Here is a 19,898-nt window from a genome sequence, read left to right on the forward strand (position 1 = left end):
TCAGGAGGATCCGGCCTCCACAGAGGCAGCTCCCTGCCTACGCCTTCCTTTGCATGCAGGGAATAGCTCTGACTTCCCTGGGCCTCTGTTGCTTAGAAGCTGGGAGGTTTCTCTGGGCCTGGACACTGCTGAAGGAAGGCAGAAGGGGAGGGGCCCCCAAAATGCAGTGAAAGGGTGGCACAAAAAGTTGCTGAACTTCCGTTGCTACCACACCCACAATGGACATTAACTGTGCTGCAAAGAAGATGCAAAAATAAACCCACAATCAATTCCCAGCTGCATGGAGAAAATATAAATTTAGTTTTGGAGGGAGGTGGGAGTCAGAGCTGAGAGGCCAAAGCACGAGGGAGCTTATAGCTGGGGTGGCAGAATAGGGGAGGGGTGGCACAGCATTGGCCTTGCATGCAGGAGGTCCTCAGTTAAGCCCCAGGTATGGCTGGGAGAGACCCCTGTCTAAAATCTTGGAGAGCCACTGCTAGTCAACTTGCTGAGTTAGATGGACCAACAAACATATTGCGCAGAAGGCATCTTCCTAGGTTCCTATAATACTGTTGGTGGGGTATTTTATTCTGATCATCCTTTAGATGCAACTTTTGGGTCTTCAAGTTGTTTCTCTCCTTTTGATTCTTGGGGTCATCTCTATTGCCAAGTTCTCCCCCAGAACCTGTGTACATGCTCACCCAATTCAACTGAGCTATATTTACACAAATGCACATTCTTTTCATGCCATGTGGAACAGGCTGAGATGCTGAAGTGAAAGGGCAGGATTTGGCAACTGGCCAATCCCACCCACACTTTAGGTACAGCGTTCCTCTTTTTGGTGTGAGTACATCTGCAGTGTAAAGATGCAGTCTGCAGAAATGGGGGCCTATGAAAGTGGCATTTATGCACTAAACGCATGTGGATATACAACCCATCCCTCTATGTTCTATGGACATTTCCTCTATTTACTGAACCCAATACATTGACTACTCATAAGTGTGAGTAGTCAAAGTGTCAACATGATAGCCCCTTTTACTGCAGCCCCTCCATCCTAGCCCACAAACCTCCAGCAGTTCCCCTTGGGTTTTCAAGTCTGCAATAGCAGAAACTCTCCTTACCTGTAGTGAAGATGCTTGTTTTGCTCATTTAATTTTAATTTAGTATTTAATTTAGTATTTTCACTTTGCCCTGTGAAATGAAGCCCCAAATAGGTCCAAGTGTACAAGATCAAAAACGATTCAGGTACCTTTTCTATTGGATTGGATTTGCTACAAGCGGAGTAGCAAGTTTCAGAATGGCTCAGAAAGAAAACTCACCAGAGTGATTGCTGAAATTCTGCACCTTGCAAGTGGAGAATGCATATGTGCTATTCTATGGGGCAAAATATGAATTTTGAAGTGTACATCTTTACAAGACTCTGATGCTAGTCATCTGTCAATCCATGGAATCTCCAGGTAAAATGAAAGGCTTCAGTCAAGACTCTTAAAGAGCTGTTGCCGCCAGTCAGATTAGATAACACTGTGCTAGATGGATAAAAAGCCTATTCCTAATGGGCTAGCTATCCAATGTCTAATAATAACTAGATATTATTTATTAGATTCTGGTATCAAAGTCTCCACTGCAAATTTTCAGTGGAGTCATCCCCACTCTCCCAGTGTAATTCTTTGGTCACGATCAGGTCATTTAAAAAATAATAAAAACTTTTAAGGCATTCAATTTTGCTTTTAAAAAGGCAATCCAAAAAAATTGGAATGGAAGAATAATCCATTAAGCTTGTTTCCAGTAGAGTGGAAATTTGAATATATTCAACTATGGGCATAGTGTGTGGGGGTTGTTGGGGGGGCATGACTTTGTTGGGGGCAGAAACGACTGATTGGTCAGTTAGTTAAGTATTTCTATTGTTTTACTGGATGGGGGGGGCAATGCCCTCCCTTGCCCATGTATTAAACTACAATGACACCACCACGGGGAGGCATTTTTAAACAAGAGGAGCGTGTATCTCAACGCTATTCCCATTTCAGTTACCAAACCCTGGCTCTGGCCACTAAAATATTTGTAAAATCATCCAGCAGGATTTCGACAACGAATAATTTTATAATACGCCTCTCAACTCCCCCCCCCCCCCCGCCTCGGCACCCTTCAGTTAACCTTGGAAGCTTGTTCCCCATGGTTTACACGGTCACAGGCACACTTCGCCCACGGACGTCCAGTTCACACAATAGCGGGCAGCACGCCCACCTCACCCGCACCATGCACGTCACTTGCACTTCCAAACACAACATCGCACACGTGAAACCCAGGCACTCACGCAAACGCAAAGCCGTGCACACCTGGCACGAAGGGCGGGCGGGTGCAGGATATTGAGCACCAGCGACGCGGACTTATAAAAAATATTGGGGGGGCCCGGGAAAGCTCATGAATAATAAATAAGCTCATGAATATGCAAATAAAGTGGCGCCGCCTCCTCGTGAGCGAATAGGGGAGAGCGTGCTGCGCCTATTAATCAGCTCCAAAGGAAATTGGGTGGAGCTTTTGCTCGGGAGGGAGGGCAGGAGGCATGCAGCCCGCCCCCCCTGTGCATTTTGGGCTGGGGGAGGGGCGGCGATGGCGCTCTGCTGGAGGGGCGCCGGAGATTATTGGGGGGGCGGAGCCCCCCCAAACGAATTTTTGAGGGGGCTCGGGCCCCCTCAAGCCCCATGGAGTCGGCGCCTATGTTGAGCACGCAGCCCCACCCGCGAAACCCCGAGCAGGCACTTCTCCCTTTCTCTTTGCCAGGTACTCCGAAGTCCTGCACACCAATTTCTCCCAGGCGGGGCGTCACGCCCAACGCCCGGAAAAGGGAGCCGGGGCCAAGCTGCCTCGTCGCCGCCCCCAGCCAGCGCGGCGGCGCCGGATCCTAAGCCTGACCTCGGGAGGCGCGCGGAGGAGGCCGGGGACAGCCATGCGGCGAAGCAGCGGCAGCCCGGCGCGCTCGGCCCCTGCCCGGCCCGCGCGTGGGCAGCGCGGAGGGGCGCGCGCGCGCGCGAGGAGGCGGCGTTTTCCTTCGCCGCTGCCGCTTTTCTGGTCCGAGGCAAGAGCCGCCTGCCGCCCCCGACGCCTCCCACGCGCGGCACCAGCACCACCAGCAGCAGCAGCAGCTCCGAGCCGCCGCGGCTCCATTGTAAATCCGGCGGCGTGGGAGGCGATTCCGCGCCAGAGGCTCCGCGCCGAGGCGAGGAGGAGGAGGAGGAGGAAGGAGAGGGGGGCCGAGGCGCGGCCAGGGACGGAGGCGGAGAGCCACCCCGGCGGACAGGCGCCACCCGACGCCCGGCGCGCACTCGCCTCTCGCCCAGAAGAGGAGGAAGGCGCCGCCGCCAGCGAGGCTCGAAGGGCCCGGGGTCCATGCCCCACCCCCCCGCCCCCCGGGACGCCTGCCAAGGAAGCCGGCAGCCCCTCGAGGTCGCGGCCAGGACGGAGCGCGCGCAAAAGTAAGCGGGGCGCGCTGGGGGGGGGAGGGTCGTCTCCCTCCGTTCTCGCCTCTGCCCCAAACTCCGCTCCCGCAGCTAGTCAGGGACTTGCCCGCTTAGGAGGCCGGGCGGGGGGGGGGGGGACGTAGATTGAAGGGACCGGGGCGCGGGGGGGGGGAGAGGAGAGGTGCTGGGACTCCAGGCTTTCGCGAAGGCGCCCCTCCCGACCCGAGCCTCTCGGGCTCCCAAGTGGGAGATGCGCGGCCCGGTGCTTCCTCCGTGGATTCTGCACACGCTCAGAGACGCTTCGGCCTGTCATTTTTCTGCCCCTGTTCGCGGGCTAAGTATTGCCCTTTCGGGTCCATCAGAAAGGGTCTTCCCCAGCACCCCCGCCCTCAAATCTCTTATCTCAAATTATGCCCAGGGGTATTTTTAGGTTGGGTTGTAGCATCCTGAATGCACCTAACCAGGGTTTGGACTGTGAGTATCTGGGGAGGGGCAGGCAGGGCGAATCGTGGAGCTAAATGTCTTTGGGAGATTGGGGAAAGTGTCTCCTAGGCGCTTCCAAAAGGACTTGGAAGCTTTCCTGGTCAGCTGGAGACAGCAGAACGTCCCCATAAACTCCCAGTCCGAAATCCTCCTTCCCGAAGAGTATTGGCAGGAAGCATGATGTGGGAGGAGGGCAAGGAAGTTTGGAGCTGGCAGTGCCTCCCCCCCCTGCAAGCTTCATTACCCAGCTCCCTTACCCCCCCCCCCATCACTCACATTTCCACATTCCAGCACTTTCCCGTAGCATTGCTCCGGGGAAAAGACACACATAAACACATATTGGGGGGGGGGAGAATGGTAGTTTACAGAACTATCCTAAGTGCCCCAGTGCCTTTCATTTTGACCAAAACGGGACAAGGAGTGGGTGTCTGCGGAGTGTGGGTGGGTGTGTTTTAGGGGAGACAAAGAGCATGTGTTTGTGTGTGGCCTCTTCCTAGTTTGCAGAGAAGATCCAAGTAATGTGAGTTTGTTTGAAATGTCCTTGGCTTTAGTGCAGACAGAAGGTCCCATTCAGCTATTGGTAGTGCATCAGTGGTGTGGGGGGGTGGGGAGAGCTAAAGGTGCGTTTTGTACCTTCATTTTGAGTAATTCAGGGCAGGGACAGAGGACTCTCCCTGCATGCCATGGTCTGAGTGCAAAATGGGTAAAGGGGTAAAGTAGATGCACTTTGCTGCCTGGGGTGAAGGACAAGACAAGACAACACCCCCACCTCCCATTTCCCATTTCATTCCAATTTTGAACAGGCTCATAGCTGAGTCTTCCTTCCACACCAGGCTTTGCCCCACGACTGAGGGGGCCGTGGCCGCGTGACACCACCATGCTGTGTATGCATGAGCTTGGAGGGTGGCCCCTTAAGTGAAAAGGGGGGGCCTTGGCTCCCATGGCCCCGCATAGATGGTGCACGTGTTCCACACTGTGCAATGGGACAGCATTCTTCACCACTCCTGAGGGCAACAGGCTAGTGTAAGAGGCACAGGGCAGGCCGCATGGGACACCCAGCACTGCCACCCAGTATTTCAGCTGCAACTCCCTGCTCACCAGACCTGCTCCCTGAGGCATGTGCCCTCAAGCTTGTCTGGCCCTCAAGCTTCGGACTGTCTACGCGGACTAGTCGTGGTTCTCTGGAGTTTTAGGCAGGGGGTATGCCCAGCCCCACCTGGAGATGCCAGGAATTGAACCTGGGACACTCTGCACACCCAGCAGTTGCTCTGCCAGTGAGCTGCGACGCTTCCCCAGTTTCAGCATGCATTTTGTGTAGATCTGACTGAATAGGCTCAATGACAGTGCAGAGGAAAAAGTGACGTGGGGGGCGAGCTCTTTGCTTTGATGGGAAGATGGCTGTGTGCTACGGTTGGAGGTTGTTGTGCAGGATGTGGGTACGCCAGATGACACTCACTTATTCCAGGCCAATTCATCCAGAGAAAATGCCACCCTCTGGCCTCGGGCTCACAATCACTAAGGATGATCCGAATCACAGTCGCAATGTTTTACAGGGTGGCAAGGGAGGGGGGGATCTCTTCCACCCCCTTTATAGAATCACAGAATTGTAGAGTTTGAAGGGATCCCGAGGGTCATCCAGTCCAATCCTCTGTGATGCTGGAATCCCTGACCGATGCCCAGCAACCTCTTCTTTAAAACCTCCAAGGATGGAGAGTCCACCATCTCCTGAGGGAGTCTGCTAACAGCACTTAGCACCACAAAGTTCTTCCTGATGTTTAGTAGGAATCTCCTTTCTTGAAACTTGAATCCATTGGTTCGGGTCCTACCCTCCAGAGAAAGAGAAAACAAGCTTGCTCCCTCTTCCATGTGACAACCCTTAAGTTATTTGAAGATGGCTTTCCTATCTCCTCTCAGTCTCCTCTTATCCGGGCTAAGCACACCCAGCTCCCTCAACCGTTCCTCATAAGGCTTGGTTTCCAGGCCTTTGACCATCTTGGTCCCCCTCCTCTGTGCAAGTTCCTTGCTTAGGACCAGTTCACACAGATAAGTGGTGCTTGTTTCTTCTGCACAATCGTCTTCTGTGGTATGGTAACCACATGGAGAGACTTCAGTGTGAATTAATAGCTTACATGGGGACAGTCTAATCAAGGGCCTCTGTGTTAGCAGAGTACATAACCGTTAACTTGCAGAAAACAAGCACCCCCTTTTAGGGGCGAATCAGGCCTCAAACCAAATGGATTGTGGGTACAGGTTAAATTATCCATGTTGGTAGAGCATAAGACCCTTAATCTCAGGGTCGTAGGTTTGAGCCCCAGGTTGGGCAAAAGATTTCTGCAATCCAAAGGGGTTGGACTAGATGACCCTCTGGGTCCCTTCCAATTCTACAGTTTTATGATTCTATCATTCCAAACCTGGTTGTGGCTAATAAGCCCCAGCACGTGCTCTCCATTTGTCCACCAGTCCCATGCCTGCCTTCTCTCCCCCTGCTTTGATTAACCATGGGGGCGAGACAAGAGGGTGCGACTTCATCTCTCCGTTTCACCCACCCTTTCTGCCGGCTCACCTCGCACTCTGTCCCTGCTGCAGGCCTCTGGCTATGGCCCTGTCCCTGCCTCGTACCCTGGGCGAACTCCAGCTGTATCGTGTTCTGCAAAGAGCCAACCTCCTCTCCTACTATGAGACCTTCATCCAGCAGGGCGGCGACGATGTGCAGCAGCTGTGTGAGGCAGGCGAGGAGGAGTTCCTGGAGATCATGGCCCTGGTTGGCATGGCAACCAAACCGCTCCATGTCCGGCGCCTGCAGAAGGCCTTGCGGGAGTGGGCCACCAACCCAGGGCTCTTCAACCAGCCAGTGCCTTCCATACCTGTGAGCAGCATCCCTCTGTTCAAGATCTCTGAGTCTGGGGGCCGCAAGTCCCTGACCAACGGGCACACCAGCCCCGGAGAGACCCTCAGCAGAGCCAGCGCTACCTCCCCCGCCAAGAGCCCCTCGGATCCAAGAGAGAAGCTGTCCCCCTTGCCGGCAATTCAGTGGGGCAATCCAGAATCGGAAGAGGAAGGAGGAGCCTCCTCGCCCAGCGAGCACCCCTCATCCGCAGAGCACCTGGATCCAGAGCTGGCACAGGCGGTCTCGGAGGGTGTGGACCGACTGCTGCGCAGCTGCCCCCGTGGCGGCGAGACCGAGCTGAGGACCCTCATGAAGCTGAACAAGAAGCTGGCCAAAGCAGTGGGGCACATCTTCCGGATGGACAGCGGGGACCCTCGCAAAGAGGAAGAGATCCGGCGCCACAGCGCCATTTACGGACGAGGCGAGACCCGGCGATGCGAGGGCAAGCAGCTCACGCTTCATGAGGTGAGCCAAGGAGGCTGGCTGGGGAGGCAGGATTGCTCACCATCAGGGGACTCCTCCAGGCCCAAGCAGAGCTGGCTCAGACCCAGAGTTTGCAGTGGAGCAGCCCCATGCGGTGCACGTGGGGGTTACACTTTGTGGCAAGGGGAGTGCATGTCTGCTAGTTCGTATTGTTTTGTTTTTAAAATGGGGTTTGGGCGCTCCAACTCTAAAGGGAGCTAAATTAGCTTAGAGCCAGGCTTCCTTTTCCCTGAACGAAAGGAGCTTTGATCCGGCAGACACTGCCAGTGGTGGGAGGGTTGTGGGAAGGAATTTTTCCCAGTCCCCTGCAGCTTTCAGGGTAGGTTTTCAGGGGGCTGAAATTGCTTCCTTCACCTTTCCACCCACTGGGAGTATTGCATGAACAGAGTTCTGCCTGGTGATCTGTATATCACAGGCATTTTTTATTCAAGAAACTGGTAATAAAATATTGATTCTGGATTGTTACAGAAGAGGGGAGTTAGACTTGCTGTTGTTCTTTGTCTGCCCCCTTCACCCCTCAAGCGCCCCTCCAGTCTTCCCCACAGCATTGTTACAATGGGGAGCTTTCCTTTAAAAGAGACCGCAAACTGGCAAGCGATTGTGTGGGGTGTGTGCCTGGCACTCCTCACCAACGTTGCCCAGTGGTAAGCCATGCGCTGCTCTTCAGATGGCAGTGATTGGCTGCTCTTTGCTCATGAGTTCCCCAAGAACCACAGGGGTAGACAACATGGTGCTCTGTAGGTGTTTTTGTACTCCAGGTCCCACCCTCTGTGTTCATGGGCCAGGCTGGGTAGGGTCTATGGGAGCTGGAGTCCAGCATCGTCCAACGTTGCCTCCCCTTGCTGTACCCCAAGAGCCCTGTGGACTCAGTGTCCTCATTGCTTCCCCAGAGACTCACTCTGCCCTCTCCATCCTCCCAGCTCACCATCAACGAGGCCGCTGCTCAGTTCTGCCTGCGAGACAATTCCCTGCTGCTGCGAAGGGTGGAACTCTTCTCACTGTCACGCCAGGTGGCCCGGGAGAGCAGCTACCTGTCCTCACTTAAGGGATCCAGGTGAGAACCAAACCCTCTCATTCTTGCTAGTAGTAGAGCCTTGGGGGGGTTACCTGAAAGTGAGGCTGTGGCCTCCTGCTGTAATGCTACTGTAGGTCAGGGGCACCAGCTCCTGGGGACTGAGCCCTTCTCCTCCCCCCATCCCAGAAGGCAGAGGCGAACCGCAGAGCCGTGCACAGCGCAGCTCCAGTGGCAGCTCTTCCTCCTCATCCTCCTGCTGTGAAGCAGCCTTCTGCTGGTGGCAGAACCAAGAGGAGGCGGATCAGGAGCTGCCAGCCACTGAAGTGACGTTGCCCCCCCCCCATTGCCCTCGCAAGCTGGCACCTCTGCTGTGAGGCAGGGTGGGGAGATGGTTCAGCAAGCAGCATAAAGATTCTCTGCCTGGTAGGGTGGAGAGCCTTTGCTTCTGTTTGAACCCTCTCCAGCTGTCCTTCCAGATTGGCAAGAAGGGAGGTGTCAGTGCCTACTTTAGTTAAAAGTAAATACAACCAAAACTCTGGTTTATCTGGAAACACAGATTTCTGATCTAGAAGCCCTGTCCCCTAATTCCTGATAGGTGAGGATGCTTTGCCATTGCTCAGTGACAGAAGAATGTTTCTAATTATTATTTTTCCTGATATTTTTGTGCCCCAACATCACAGAGACCTGGACTGAGCTTTGCTGGGTCCTGGGACAAAGTGAGTTCTGCTGAGAGATGTCCACCTGGCCTGTTTATCTCAGCCCCTGGCAGGGCCTTTTCTGCAGTGACACCCCAATTTTGAAATACCCTTACTAGTGATGTCAACATTAGAATATTTTCAGTCCCAGATTAAGACTTCCTTGTTTGCCCAGATAGAGTAGTGCCTAGTGGGTGGCGCAGGTGGGGCTCCAATGCTCTCCCAGCTTCCCAGAACTTTAACCTGTCCCCCTTTTGGCAGATGGTAGTGACTGAGTATTGGGAAGCCAGGAGAGCAACAGAGCCCCACCCGTGCCTCCACACTGGCTGCTACTGCCCAGATATTTTACAAGGTGTATATTTGTATTTTACCTGCTTTTTGCCTGTTAGTTTGTTTTATGATAGATTATGCTTTGCTTCAGTTGTATTTTGTTGTTGTTGTTAGTATTATATACTGCCTCGGGACCTGTTTGGATGAAGGGCAGAAACTTTAAAAATGAAGAGTTGCTTCCCCACTGCTTCAAATAGTAGTTTGGGCACCCAGTAAATGGGCTTGGCACTCTTTGGCAACTGGAGCTGACCCAGCTGTGACTGTGCAGTACATGCACATTCTGCCACCCTTTCTGCTTATGGCCCTTGCTGCTGCTCTCGCTCATGGAATGGCCTGGTTCAAATGTAAGAGGAATCCATTGTTTGGCACTGAAGGTCAGGGCCTTGCATGAGCCTCTGGTTTGCAAGCACTCCCTCCACACCCCTCTCCTCCTTCTGTGCATGTGCAAAGAGATCAAAAGCTTCAGCGTTCACTTTTGAACTAACCACAGTTCGCAGTTATGTCCAAACTTGAGGACCCGTGGTTTGTTCTAATTGTGGCAAGTTATCAAACCAGAGCATCAAACTACAGATCACAGATTCCCAATGTAACAGAGAACTGTGATTAGTTCAAAAGGGAAAGGGGAGGGCACAAATCCAACACCCACTGCAACACGTTCTCGTGGTTTCCCATTACAGTGGAGTCAATGTGGCAGTTAATGGGCAAAAAGAGTTTATCTGTGTGATATTGTAGGTGCCCAGCGTCTCACTTAAACAGGCCCTCAGCTGCTGTGCCTGCAACATTAATATGCCTGCAGCGTCCCAGGCTGCAGAATCCTGTATGTGCTAAACTGGCATGTTCAGGTGAGGGGCTCAGTTTAAATGTAGGAAGGCATGCAACGTTATATGGCTGAGTTCCTCACTACCTGGCAGTATGTTTAAATCATTCTTGATACCTTTTTGACTTCTTCAGTGCCCAGGCCAGGGACGAAATCCTGGCCCGTTACCTAGCAGAATGTTCTGACTCCATTGTGTCTTTTGTCCTCAGGCTGCATCCGGATGAGAGCGGTTCTGGGCAAGCCAAGCGCTTCAAGCAGGAGGTAAGCTGCAGAGCCAGCCCAGTTGCGCCTGCATGAGATTGCAAAGATAATGAATGGGAAGCCCTGTGGATCCCCAGAGAAACTGCTACATAAATGGTGGTGGTGATTCACGTGTTCACACACATAGAAACTGGCAAGTATATGGTACGATGGACCAGGGGAAAGCACTCACTTTGCATGCAGGAGATCCCCAGCTGAATTGCCAGCATGGAGGTCTCTTGCCAGTCAGAGCAGAGACAGTGCTCAGCTAGATCAGGGGTCAGCAAACTTTTTTTGGAGGAGGCCAGTTCATCGTCCCCCAGACCTTGTGGCGGGTTGGACCTTGCGTGCAGGCGCACACACGTCAAAGGGAGCTTCTCTCCCCCAGCCCCTCCCCTCCCCCTGCTTACCTATGCTGCTGCCATCGGCACTGCACTCTCCCAACCGCGGCTCCTGTGCCTGCCCTTGTGAGCGGTGGAGGGACAAGCGGTCCGAAAGGGCTGGCTGGCTCCGGAGAGGCGCTGCCCAAAATGGCGCTCAGCCAGCTCAGCCCAGCCCCCTTCCTGCACTACAAAAATGTGAGTCATTTTGGACTCACAGCTGTCCATAGAGGCACAGGTTAATTCTGTGTCCAGGGCAGCTCTCTACCAGCTCCATCTGGTACGCAGGCTAAGACCCCACCTGCCTGCAGACTGTCTCGCCAGTGGTGCATGCTCTAGTTATCTCCCGCATGGACTACTGCAATGTGCTCTGTGTGGGGCCAGTATGTTTCCGAGCACAATTCAAAATGTTGGTGCTGACCTTTAAAGCCCTAAACAGCCTCGGCCATGAATACCTGAAGGAGTGTCTCCACCCCCATTGCTCAGCCTGGACACTGAGGTCCTCCTCTGAGGGTCTTCTGCTCACTGCAAGAAGCCAAGTTACAGGGAACCAGGCAGAGGGCCATCTCGGTAGTGGCACCCTCCCTGTGGAACGCCCTCCCAGCAGATGTCAAACAGATAAACAGTTATGTGATTTGAAGGTGTCTTTAGGGAAGGAAACTTTAGGGAAGTTTTTAGTTTTTAGTGTGTGATGTTGTATTGTACTTTTACAATTTTTTCTTGGGAGCTGCCCAGAGTGGTTGGGGCAACCCAGTCAGATGGGAGACGTGTAAGTAAGTAAGTAAGTAAGTAAGTAGTAGTAGTAGTTTAGAGTTCATTTCATCAGATCTCTGAAATATTATCCTCAGTTATAACATAAGCTGCAGCTGCAGGTATACATGTGGGGGTGGAATCATAAGCAGTGGGATTAGAGGATAATTAAATGCAAAAAGTACTGGTCATAGTGACAATTCAATTAAAGCTGGAGCCTCTGCCGAAATAAGCTTCCTGGCTCTAACTGACTTTTCCCTAGCAAGGTTCGAAGCTAGAGAGCATCCACCCGCCTTTAAACCTCCCCAGTTGGCCTCTCCTGCCCTGTCCCATCCTGGGCCTGCCTTCCAACACCCCTTCCCCAATCTGATTCAGGGCTCTGGGGGACACACAGGAGACAGTGGAGACGCTGTGACTGCCGTATCTCTTGCAACATCAGGAGATTAGGGGCCAAACTAAACGGGTCATTAAATATGTACAGGGGTCTAATGTGCATTTTTATCTTTCAATAGCAGCTGCAGTGTGTGGGGGTGGTGGGCGGTTAACCCTTTCCATGCATCCATCTCTTCCCGTGAAGCCATTAGTCTCATGTGGGACGATTCCATTGTGTCAACTGTTGGTTGAGCATTAATTCCCTTCCCCAGACACCACAGTCCCATTTCTGCTTGAGCATGGGGTATAGCTGACATTTGCAGATAAAATAAAGTGCACATTGAACAGTTGCATGCATTTCAAGTCACTTTTAAGTGAATGGTCTCCAGCATTGAATCTGACAAACCTAGTGGGGGATGTGTTTACGGTGGAGGCAAAGTCTTTTGCCAAAGGACTATACGCCCAGCTTTAATGCCTGCCTCCCTTGTCCTTCCAGCAGGTTGCTGAGCACAGCCGTCCTGAACTTCCCTTGGTCTGCGAACCCTTCCTTCCTCAGTACCGGTCCAGCGTGGAGGAAGACACAGCCAGCTTGTCAGGGGAAAGCTTAGATGGACACCCACAGGGTGAGTGGACTGAGCTCCAATTAAATGTTCCAACTGCATGGAGAAGTAAATTAGGGTGCCTCAAGACTGTCACTGTTTTGTGGGGCGGGTGCAAGTAAGTTTAGGTTTGCACTGTTTTGTTTTTTATTATTTTTATTTAGAGCTTCCGTACCTTGCTTTTTAGCCAAAAAGGCTCCAAGAGTGGATTACATGCAGTTAATTCAAACAAAGTAGTACCTGCCTGCAGACTTACTATCTAAAAAGCACAACAAGTAAAGAAACAGGCAAAGAGGGAAGAGGAAAAAAGCAAATTCGGGCACCAATTCCTAAATAGTAGTTCATATAATGATCAGCTGTCAGGGAAACAGCTCAGGGGCAGGAGGTCTGATGGATTAGAGTCCAGAAATGGCTGAAACCCAGAAAAAAATAGTCTGTTTTCCTAGTGCAACAAATCCACTTTTTTAAAAAGTATGACTTTTTGAGGCTTGGAAAGTGACTGGTAAATGTATTGAAAAATGCGGGATGAACAAATGACGTAACAGGAGGACATATAAAACACCATGCCAGCAAATCAGGAAGAATGCAGGATGAATGTTCATTGTCATATAATAACCCCACAAACAAATCCGAACAAATGCTCAATAGAAACTGGATCTAGAATCTAACCTCCATGTAAGCTTTGGGTGAGCAAATTGGGATGAATGCTGAATAAACAGGCCCCCTGGATCTCATGCCCTTTGGCCATGGGGCCAGAAGAAGTCCCCTAGACTTACAGGCAGGCTCAAATACCCTTCCTTTGTGTTGGAGCTCTGAGTCTTTCGCCCTTTGTTTGTTTGCTCTTTCTAAACTTGGAACATGTGTTGACTTGTACATAATTTGGAATCATATTCTGTGGCTCACAGACTTTGCACAACAGCACTAAGTTCTGTCTGATTTTGACTTCATCCTGAATGCTTTCTGCATTTTGCCACCTCAGATTCATGTGCACAGACCTTTCCCTCGCCAAACAATACAGATATTTTGAGCTTTGATTTTTATTTTTTTTGAAACCCTTGAGTATCAAAACCTACTCTTTTAGGCATATTTGTGTTTCCTAAAAGCCATCTCAGTGTCCTAACTGCCGTTTTCCAGAGGGGCTGTGGATTTTGGGCAGAAAATTCTCAGTACCCTGACAAAAGCAGCAGCCCCAGGGAGTTTATTAGAGGGATATGCAGCAGTAGGTTGGCTTTAAAACCAGCTTTTCATTTCTGTTGAAGAAACCTCCTGTGTTTCCTTCTCAGAACTATGACAACTTTCTCTCTGAAATGCAAACAATGTCATGTACATCCCTAAGACTTTATTCACTTACTTTATATTCCATCTTTCTGCACAGAGCAGCCAAGACTTGCTTGGCAACTCTCAGAAGATTCCAAGAGATTAGAAAGGGATCCCATAGCTCAGAGATAGAGCGCCCGCTCTCCCTGCAGAAGGTCCCAGGGGCAGCTGTCTTGCAGGACAGCCTTCTCAAATCTGCTGCTCCAGATGTTGTTGGGCTCACAGCTGCCATCATCTCTGGCCTCTGGCAATGCTGACTGGGGCTGATGGGAGTCAGAGTCCAGCAGCATCTGGAGAAGGCTGAGTTAGAATAGCCTTGTGTAGCAGGACTCGTGCCTGAGATCCTGGAAAGTCACTGCCTGTCAGAGCAGATCAGCCTTCCCATACTTGCCCCCCCCACCTGGCGGTTTTGACTGCGACTCCTTCACCCTGAACCATTGTAGTATTGTCCAAGGCTGATGGGAGTTGTAGCCCTAAATATCTGGAGAGCCAGCAGATGGGTAATGCTAGAATGGACAGTGCTGGGCTTTGCAGATCTGACTCAGGGCAGCTTCACCTGTTCAGAGACACAGCCAGAGAAAATAAAGATGGACACATTAAGACCAAAGGCTTTCTAACCTTTGGTCCTCCACATAGTGCTGGATTATACCTCCAGACCCGGCTGGCTGCATCTGATGGGAGATGAGGTCCAACAGCATCTTTCAATACCACAAGTTCCCCCTTCCTGTTTTGCACTTTTCAATCGCCACTTCTGATTTGGCATTCCAGCAACTCCTCCTGTAATTCTTTGCAAGTGTCAGCAGGGAGGTGCCCCCGGGTGCCATCGTTCTGAGGTGCCAAACTGACGTCATTGACGGGATCAGGTTCGTTGGGGCAAGGCCTCATGTTGGCAGGGAGCTGAACGGCAGCCGAGTTCCCATGAACACAGAGGTCTTAAAGGCATGTGATGTGCTCCTGACCCCTGCCTCGCGCAGGTCTCGGGGTGCTGCTCCTGTTCTCCTCAGCAGCTCCCACCATAAGAGGGAACCTGCCTGGTCGCATCCCCAGCTTATGTGAATGGGCTTCTGTTTTCAGAGTAGAGGATAATGTGTTCTCTGGACCATGGTGGTTGACCTGTGCCCTTCCAAATGTTACCACAGTGCCCTTTTGTTCTTTCTCCTATATAATGCAGATGCTGTATAGTTGTAGATTAATAGGTTTTATGTGACTAGATCAACTAATTACTATGCATAATTTAGGAAATTCATGAAGTGCCAGTGGAAAACATGATTTAAATTATTCAAATCATCTGGGTCCACTCCCTCCCCCTGTGATTTTAATTGATGTGCCCTGGTTGAATTGTATGCAAGAGTTTCATAATAATAGTACTATAATATTTATTATTTGTACCCCATCCATCTGACTGGGTTGCCCCAGCCACTCTGGACAGCTTTCAACATATATAAAAACATAATAAAACACTACACATTAAAAGCTTCCCTATATAGGGAATTCTTTATCTGACAGGATTGAAAAAAGCTGGAAGGTGTGTTCCCCTTGTGTTTTTGGTCCCACCAAACATAAACTGATCCAGGAAACAGTGCTGCCCGTTTCTACTCTAGGTATCTTCAACCTTTTTAGACTTAGGACCCACTTTTAACCCGAACATGCATTTGGGGACCCATTCCGTATGTTTGCATGGTGGTTAGCGTTCCTGTTGCGACCTACCTTGGATCAGGCTGCTCCCACCAGTTGAAGAACAGTGTTCTGCTCTGTATCTCACTTGCAGAATGTGCGTCCTGGAAGAACAGAATCCCTACTCAATCTGCCTCCCTCAGTGATTCCAGTCTTTAAGAACCTATTCTAAGCTCCGTTTCTTGACCATGTTAGAGCAGGATAGACAATGGGGACTTGGCTTTTCTGTGTCTAGGTTACTCCTAGTTCTTATCGTAGCTTTTGTTTGGAAGAGATTCTAAGTTCTGGAGTAGATCGGGTCATTCTGTTGACTCGATCCATTTTCGCACAAGTTCGCACCGTCCTCCCCATTGATTTCCCCCTCCCCCTTTTCTGCAGCAACCGGATCCTGTCCTCGGCTTACACCACCCCCCAACGCTGCCCCTGACACACTTCTGAGCCTCCCGCCCCATGGACTATGGAGTCGTCATATCCTGCAGCAGACTTTGATGGATGAAGGGCTGCGTCTGGCCCGGCTGGTGTCGCACGAGCGGGTTGGACGGCTCAGCCCCTGCCTGCCAGGGAAGCCCCCAAGCCAAGGTAAGAGGCTTCCTCTCCCAGGACTTTATTGGGCAGCACAGGCCTGGGATAGCAAGAGAAGCCTTGCCCATCAGCTTCGCTAAACTAATCAGTGGGCACCACAGCTAGGATAGCAACGGGCATATAGAACCAGAACTGTAGAGGTGGAAGGGACCCTGAGGGTTATCTGGTCCAACCCCTGCAATGCAGGAATCTCAGCTAAAGCATCCATGACAGGTGGCCATTCAGCCTCTGCTGAAAAACCTACTTGGAAGGAGAGTCCACCACCTCCCGTGGGAGACTCTTCCATTTTCAAACAGCTCTTGCAGCCAGAAAGTTTTTCCTAAGGCTTAGTCAGAAAGGATAAGGAGCCTTCACAAACACGGCCTAGCTGGGCTTAGTCAGGAAAGACATCATTAAATCAAGAAAATGCAAAATACATGAATGTCTGGCAAGACTAACTTTGATGGCTTCCAAAACACAGTTTTGGGCACAGCAAAATCTCAATAGCCACACTAAGCTCAAGATCATTGTGCTACCTTATATTGGTTATTACTATGTTGCAAGGAGATGGCAGGAATAAAAGCGTCGTGTCATAGATTTTGTGCCTGCCAAATTCTTTTTGTTTCATTAATTAAGGGGCTTCCAGGCTGACGCTGTTTTAGGGTGGGATTCAGTCACATACTGGCAAATTCAGGTTGTGCAACTAAAGCCGATTTGGACCTCTTGCACAAAAGGTTGGATGTTTTGCGATAAGGAATGCGACAAGAAAATGCACTGCCAAGTGTAGGATAACGATTGGGTGATGCGATGTTGTATAACCTCCCCACAAACAAATCACAACGAATGCTTGAGAAAAGGAATGTCTGGAAGCACCCTAAGAGTAAGCTTACAGGAGCAAAATAATTTTTGACAGCAAAGATCACCGTGTGGTGATCTTTCCTTGTGGTCACTGGAGAATGGCAGGGAAAACTGAGGGGATGGTGCTTCAGAGCTCAGGTGCTAAGCGTATAACCTTTGGAACCACCCAAAAAAATACATTGTGGCTGTGGGGATGTGCAACTGAAGGGAAGCCCACAGTTGTGGCAGGAGCTCCTTGCTGCTTGAAGTTAATAACAACAGAAAAAGAGGCCAAGGACAGGAAATTGCATATTTCTGCCTGACTTTCAATTTCTCATTTTAGAGTTTGGGGAAAATCTTTCTGAGCGGTGCCAGCCCCCAGCAGCACAGGCCGAAGCTAGAAGAAACAGCATCAAGGTGGAACCGGATACCAGCCGGCAATGAGCAGCAGGTGGCTTGAGGCTCAGTCGCCAAGCAATAACATGCCAACCAGCTCTGAACATCAGACTCTGGCAGGGGAGAGGGGCGCAATTCTCCCCATCACCACAAGGAGGCGTGCTTGGTTTCCTCAACAGAGCAAGGCTACCATATTAGCACAACACGTTTTATTACTCCTGGTTCTCGTCACAAAATGGAGAACCTGCCTCTCCCCCTCCCTATTAACTATGTAAGATGTTGGGGGCCATCCTCACTACAGGCGATAGCCATGAGCTCAGGGAGACCCAATCTGTGGCTGGCTTTGCCCTGTGAAAGGCTGCTGGAAAGTCAGCCTCACCCATTGCCTTTCACCTCTCATGAAGCCTGGAACTCTGGGGTACATAGCCATAAAAACACAAAACCCCACACCAATACACTTTATGCCCCGAACAAAAAGCTGATTCGATTTCTCAGACACAAGCATTGATTATTTTTCTGCATCCAAATTTCTTATGATAACGCACTGACTTACACTTGCATCCCATACGTGTACATACAACACATTCTCTCCATTGTCCTTCTCTCTCTCTCACTCACACACACACACACACACACACACACACTCTGCCTTGCATATGGACAAGTGGCAGACATGATATTCCTTACATTATTGTGTATCGGTTGTCACACTTTCAATTGTAGATTGCGTATACAATGCTCAAAATAGCTCCAGCATCATTACCTCCCTTGGTCTTGACCTTATTCTGGTGTTTATAGTCACCAATGGTACTGATTCACTGCTCAGTCGTGTTTTGGAATCCTGAGAGGTATTTGCTTCCATGCCTGCCTGAGGGAATCTGTCTGAGAATTTGACCAATTAAACAACATGGATCTATTTAGTGACTGCCATTAGTTTTTGGGGCATGCTGGTGAAATTTACAGTTCCATCCTGTTCCAGCAGCAGATTTGTTTTTTAATTTCTTATTTTACTAAACTTGTGTAGTTGCAGGAATTAGAATTGACTTTTGAAAAAGGCTTACCACGCCCACCCCAATTTTATGTGATCTGCAGTAGCGCCCTAAAGGGAGAGGAAATACAAGTGAGTCTTCTCTCTGTTGGATCCAGAAGGAGCATCAGGCTCACTCCTTCACTGGGAGCAGCTTGTTCTCCCAGCCGCCGCTTTCCTGGCAATCAGTTCATACTCTTGGGGGCTCATCTAATGCTTTTGCTCCTTGCAAGGAAGAGAAGCCAGTGGCCTCAAGACCAAGAGGTGTTGTTGTACGAGACAGGACAACTCAGAACCAGTGTTTCCTCTGGTACTTCAAGGGGAACGTGATGATTTGAATGCCCCTGAGTTGCTGTGTGGATCTTCCATCTTGGAGCAGCTGCATGTAGGCAAGAAACTGGTGCACAATTGCATTTTTAAATTGGTATAACCCGCGCTGGGACCTTATGGCAAAGGCAGAGTAAGAAATTGAATAAATTATAATATTCTAGCAAAAGGCAGCCATAGAGAAACAGGTAAAGGCAGAAGGCCCCAAGTGCATACACTGAAAATGCCACCTATTTATTTGAGGTTCCCACTTGTGGTTTAATTTTCAGTTAGTTCTGGAAGTTCTGTAGTAGTTTACCATTGTACCACTTGGAATCTTTCAATGGGAGATAGGACACATTTCTAGTAGAGCTCAACCACTTCCGGGGCAGAGGATTGATTATAGTGACCTTTAAGGAGGCCAGGAGTGCATGAACTGTACAGCTGCCATAAGGAAAGATAGTAATTGTTCAGCCTCAATCCTGCATTGTGTTGTGGGTCAGATAAGCCAGAGCTAATCCCTCCTTTGGGCTTTCTTGAATGCAGCCCCATCTCCCTTCTCCATGTGAACGGAGCAGAGGGGAAGGGCTGCAACAGGAAACGAGGAGGGAAGGGGGACACCTCCCTAAGGTTCTGGGGTGGGGGTGGGGAATCTATCACATGTGGCATTCTGCTTAAGTAGACCTACTGAAATTAATGGGCCTAACTTAGACACGTTCATGGATTTCAGTGAGTCTGTAGTCTGGGGTGGCTTGAAGAAAAGGCAACATAGTCCATTTCTGCAGTGCAAGGGAATATGGTGTTGCCAAGGGAAATGGATCCTCTGGATCTCCACATGTTGCTGAGCTGTAATTCCTGTCACCCCTGGCCATTGTTCATACTGGCTGGGGCTGATGGGAGTTGTAATCCAACCACATCTGGAGGATGCCTGGCTCCTCATGCCTGGCATAACCACTGCTTGTCAGGATGGAGAAAAAAGAACAGTGACTGCTCTGTATTTTGCTGACGATTTAAGCTAATTGTACTGTAGTGAGGTTTTGTTTGGACATACAGGTGCAAAACATGGATTGTCCAAGGAAGGCCATGAAATCCTGTTGAGGCAAACATTAGCAGCCACAGGCTCTTGCTTCCGGTTCCTCATCTTGTCCCATAGAGCCTTGGTGTCTTTTTAGAGAAAATTAGCACCCTTTCCTTTGTAATGTGTACAGTAGATTATTTATTTTGTTATTTTGGAATAAAGTCTTATTTTACGGCTTATTTTACCATCTATTTGCACCTCTTCACAGGCTGGGAGA

General features: G+C 50.4%; 1 protein-coding gene across 3 annotated transcripts; it reads left to right on the forward strand.

Annotated features, from left to right (window-relative positions):
* Positions 1-2,797: 2,797 nt before the first annotated feature.
* On the forward strand, positions 2,798-19,860 carry NAB2 (NGFI-A binding protein 2). Of its 3 annotated transcripts, none has more exons than XM_053370388.1 (7): positions 2,798-3,449; positions 6,504-7,269; positions 8,208-8,341; positions 10,354-10,405; positions 12,383-12,508; positions 15,860-16,055; positions 17,218-19,860. In XM_053370388.1, exons 1-7 carry the CDS (start codon positions 3,364-3,366, stop codon positions 17,316-17,318), a joined length of 1,461 nt encoding a protein of 486 aa, XP_053226363.1. In that variant the 5' UTR covers positions 2,798-3,363; the 3' UTR covers positions 17,319-19,860. The 3 variants fall into 3 exon arrangements, with proteins under 3 accessions (XP_053226363.1, XP_053226353.1, XP_053226343.1); XM_053370378.1 differs by having other exon boundaries at positions 2,799-3,449; positions 12,386-12,509; positions 15,855-16,055; XM_053370368.1 differs by having other exon boundaries at positions 2,803-3,449; positions 12,383-12,509; positions 15,855-16,055.
* Positions 19,861-19,898: the final 38 nt, after the last annotated feature.

The sequence above is a fragment of the Podarcis raffonei genome, chromosome 2, assembly GCF_027172205.1.
Source record: "Podarcis raffonei isolate rPodRaf1 chromosome 2, rPodRaf1.pri, whole genome shotgun sequence".
Classification (NCBI taxonomy): Eukaryota; Metazoa; Chordata; class Lepidosauria; order Squamata; family Lacertidae; genus Podarcis; species Podarcis raffonei.

Bases quoted from the DNA above. Each gene is read 5' to 3' on its own strand.
- NAB2 (XM_053370368.1), top strand. From the start codon at position 3,364: ATGCCCCACCCCCCCGCCCCCCGGGACGCCTGCCAAGGAAGCCGGCAG. The intron at 3,450-6,503 runs GTAAGCGGGGCG...TCCCTGCTGCAG, and splicing joins AGGACGGAGCGCGCGCAAAA to GCCTCTGGCTATGGCCCTGT. The intron at 16,056-17,217 runs GTAAGAGGCTTC...TTCTCATTTTAG, and splicing joins AGGGAAGCCCCCAAGCCAAG to AGTTTGGGGAAAATCTTTCT.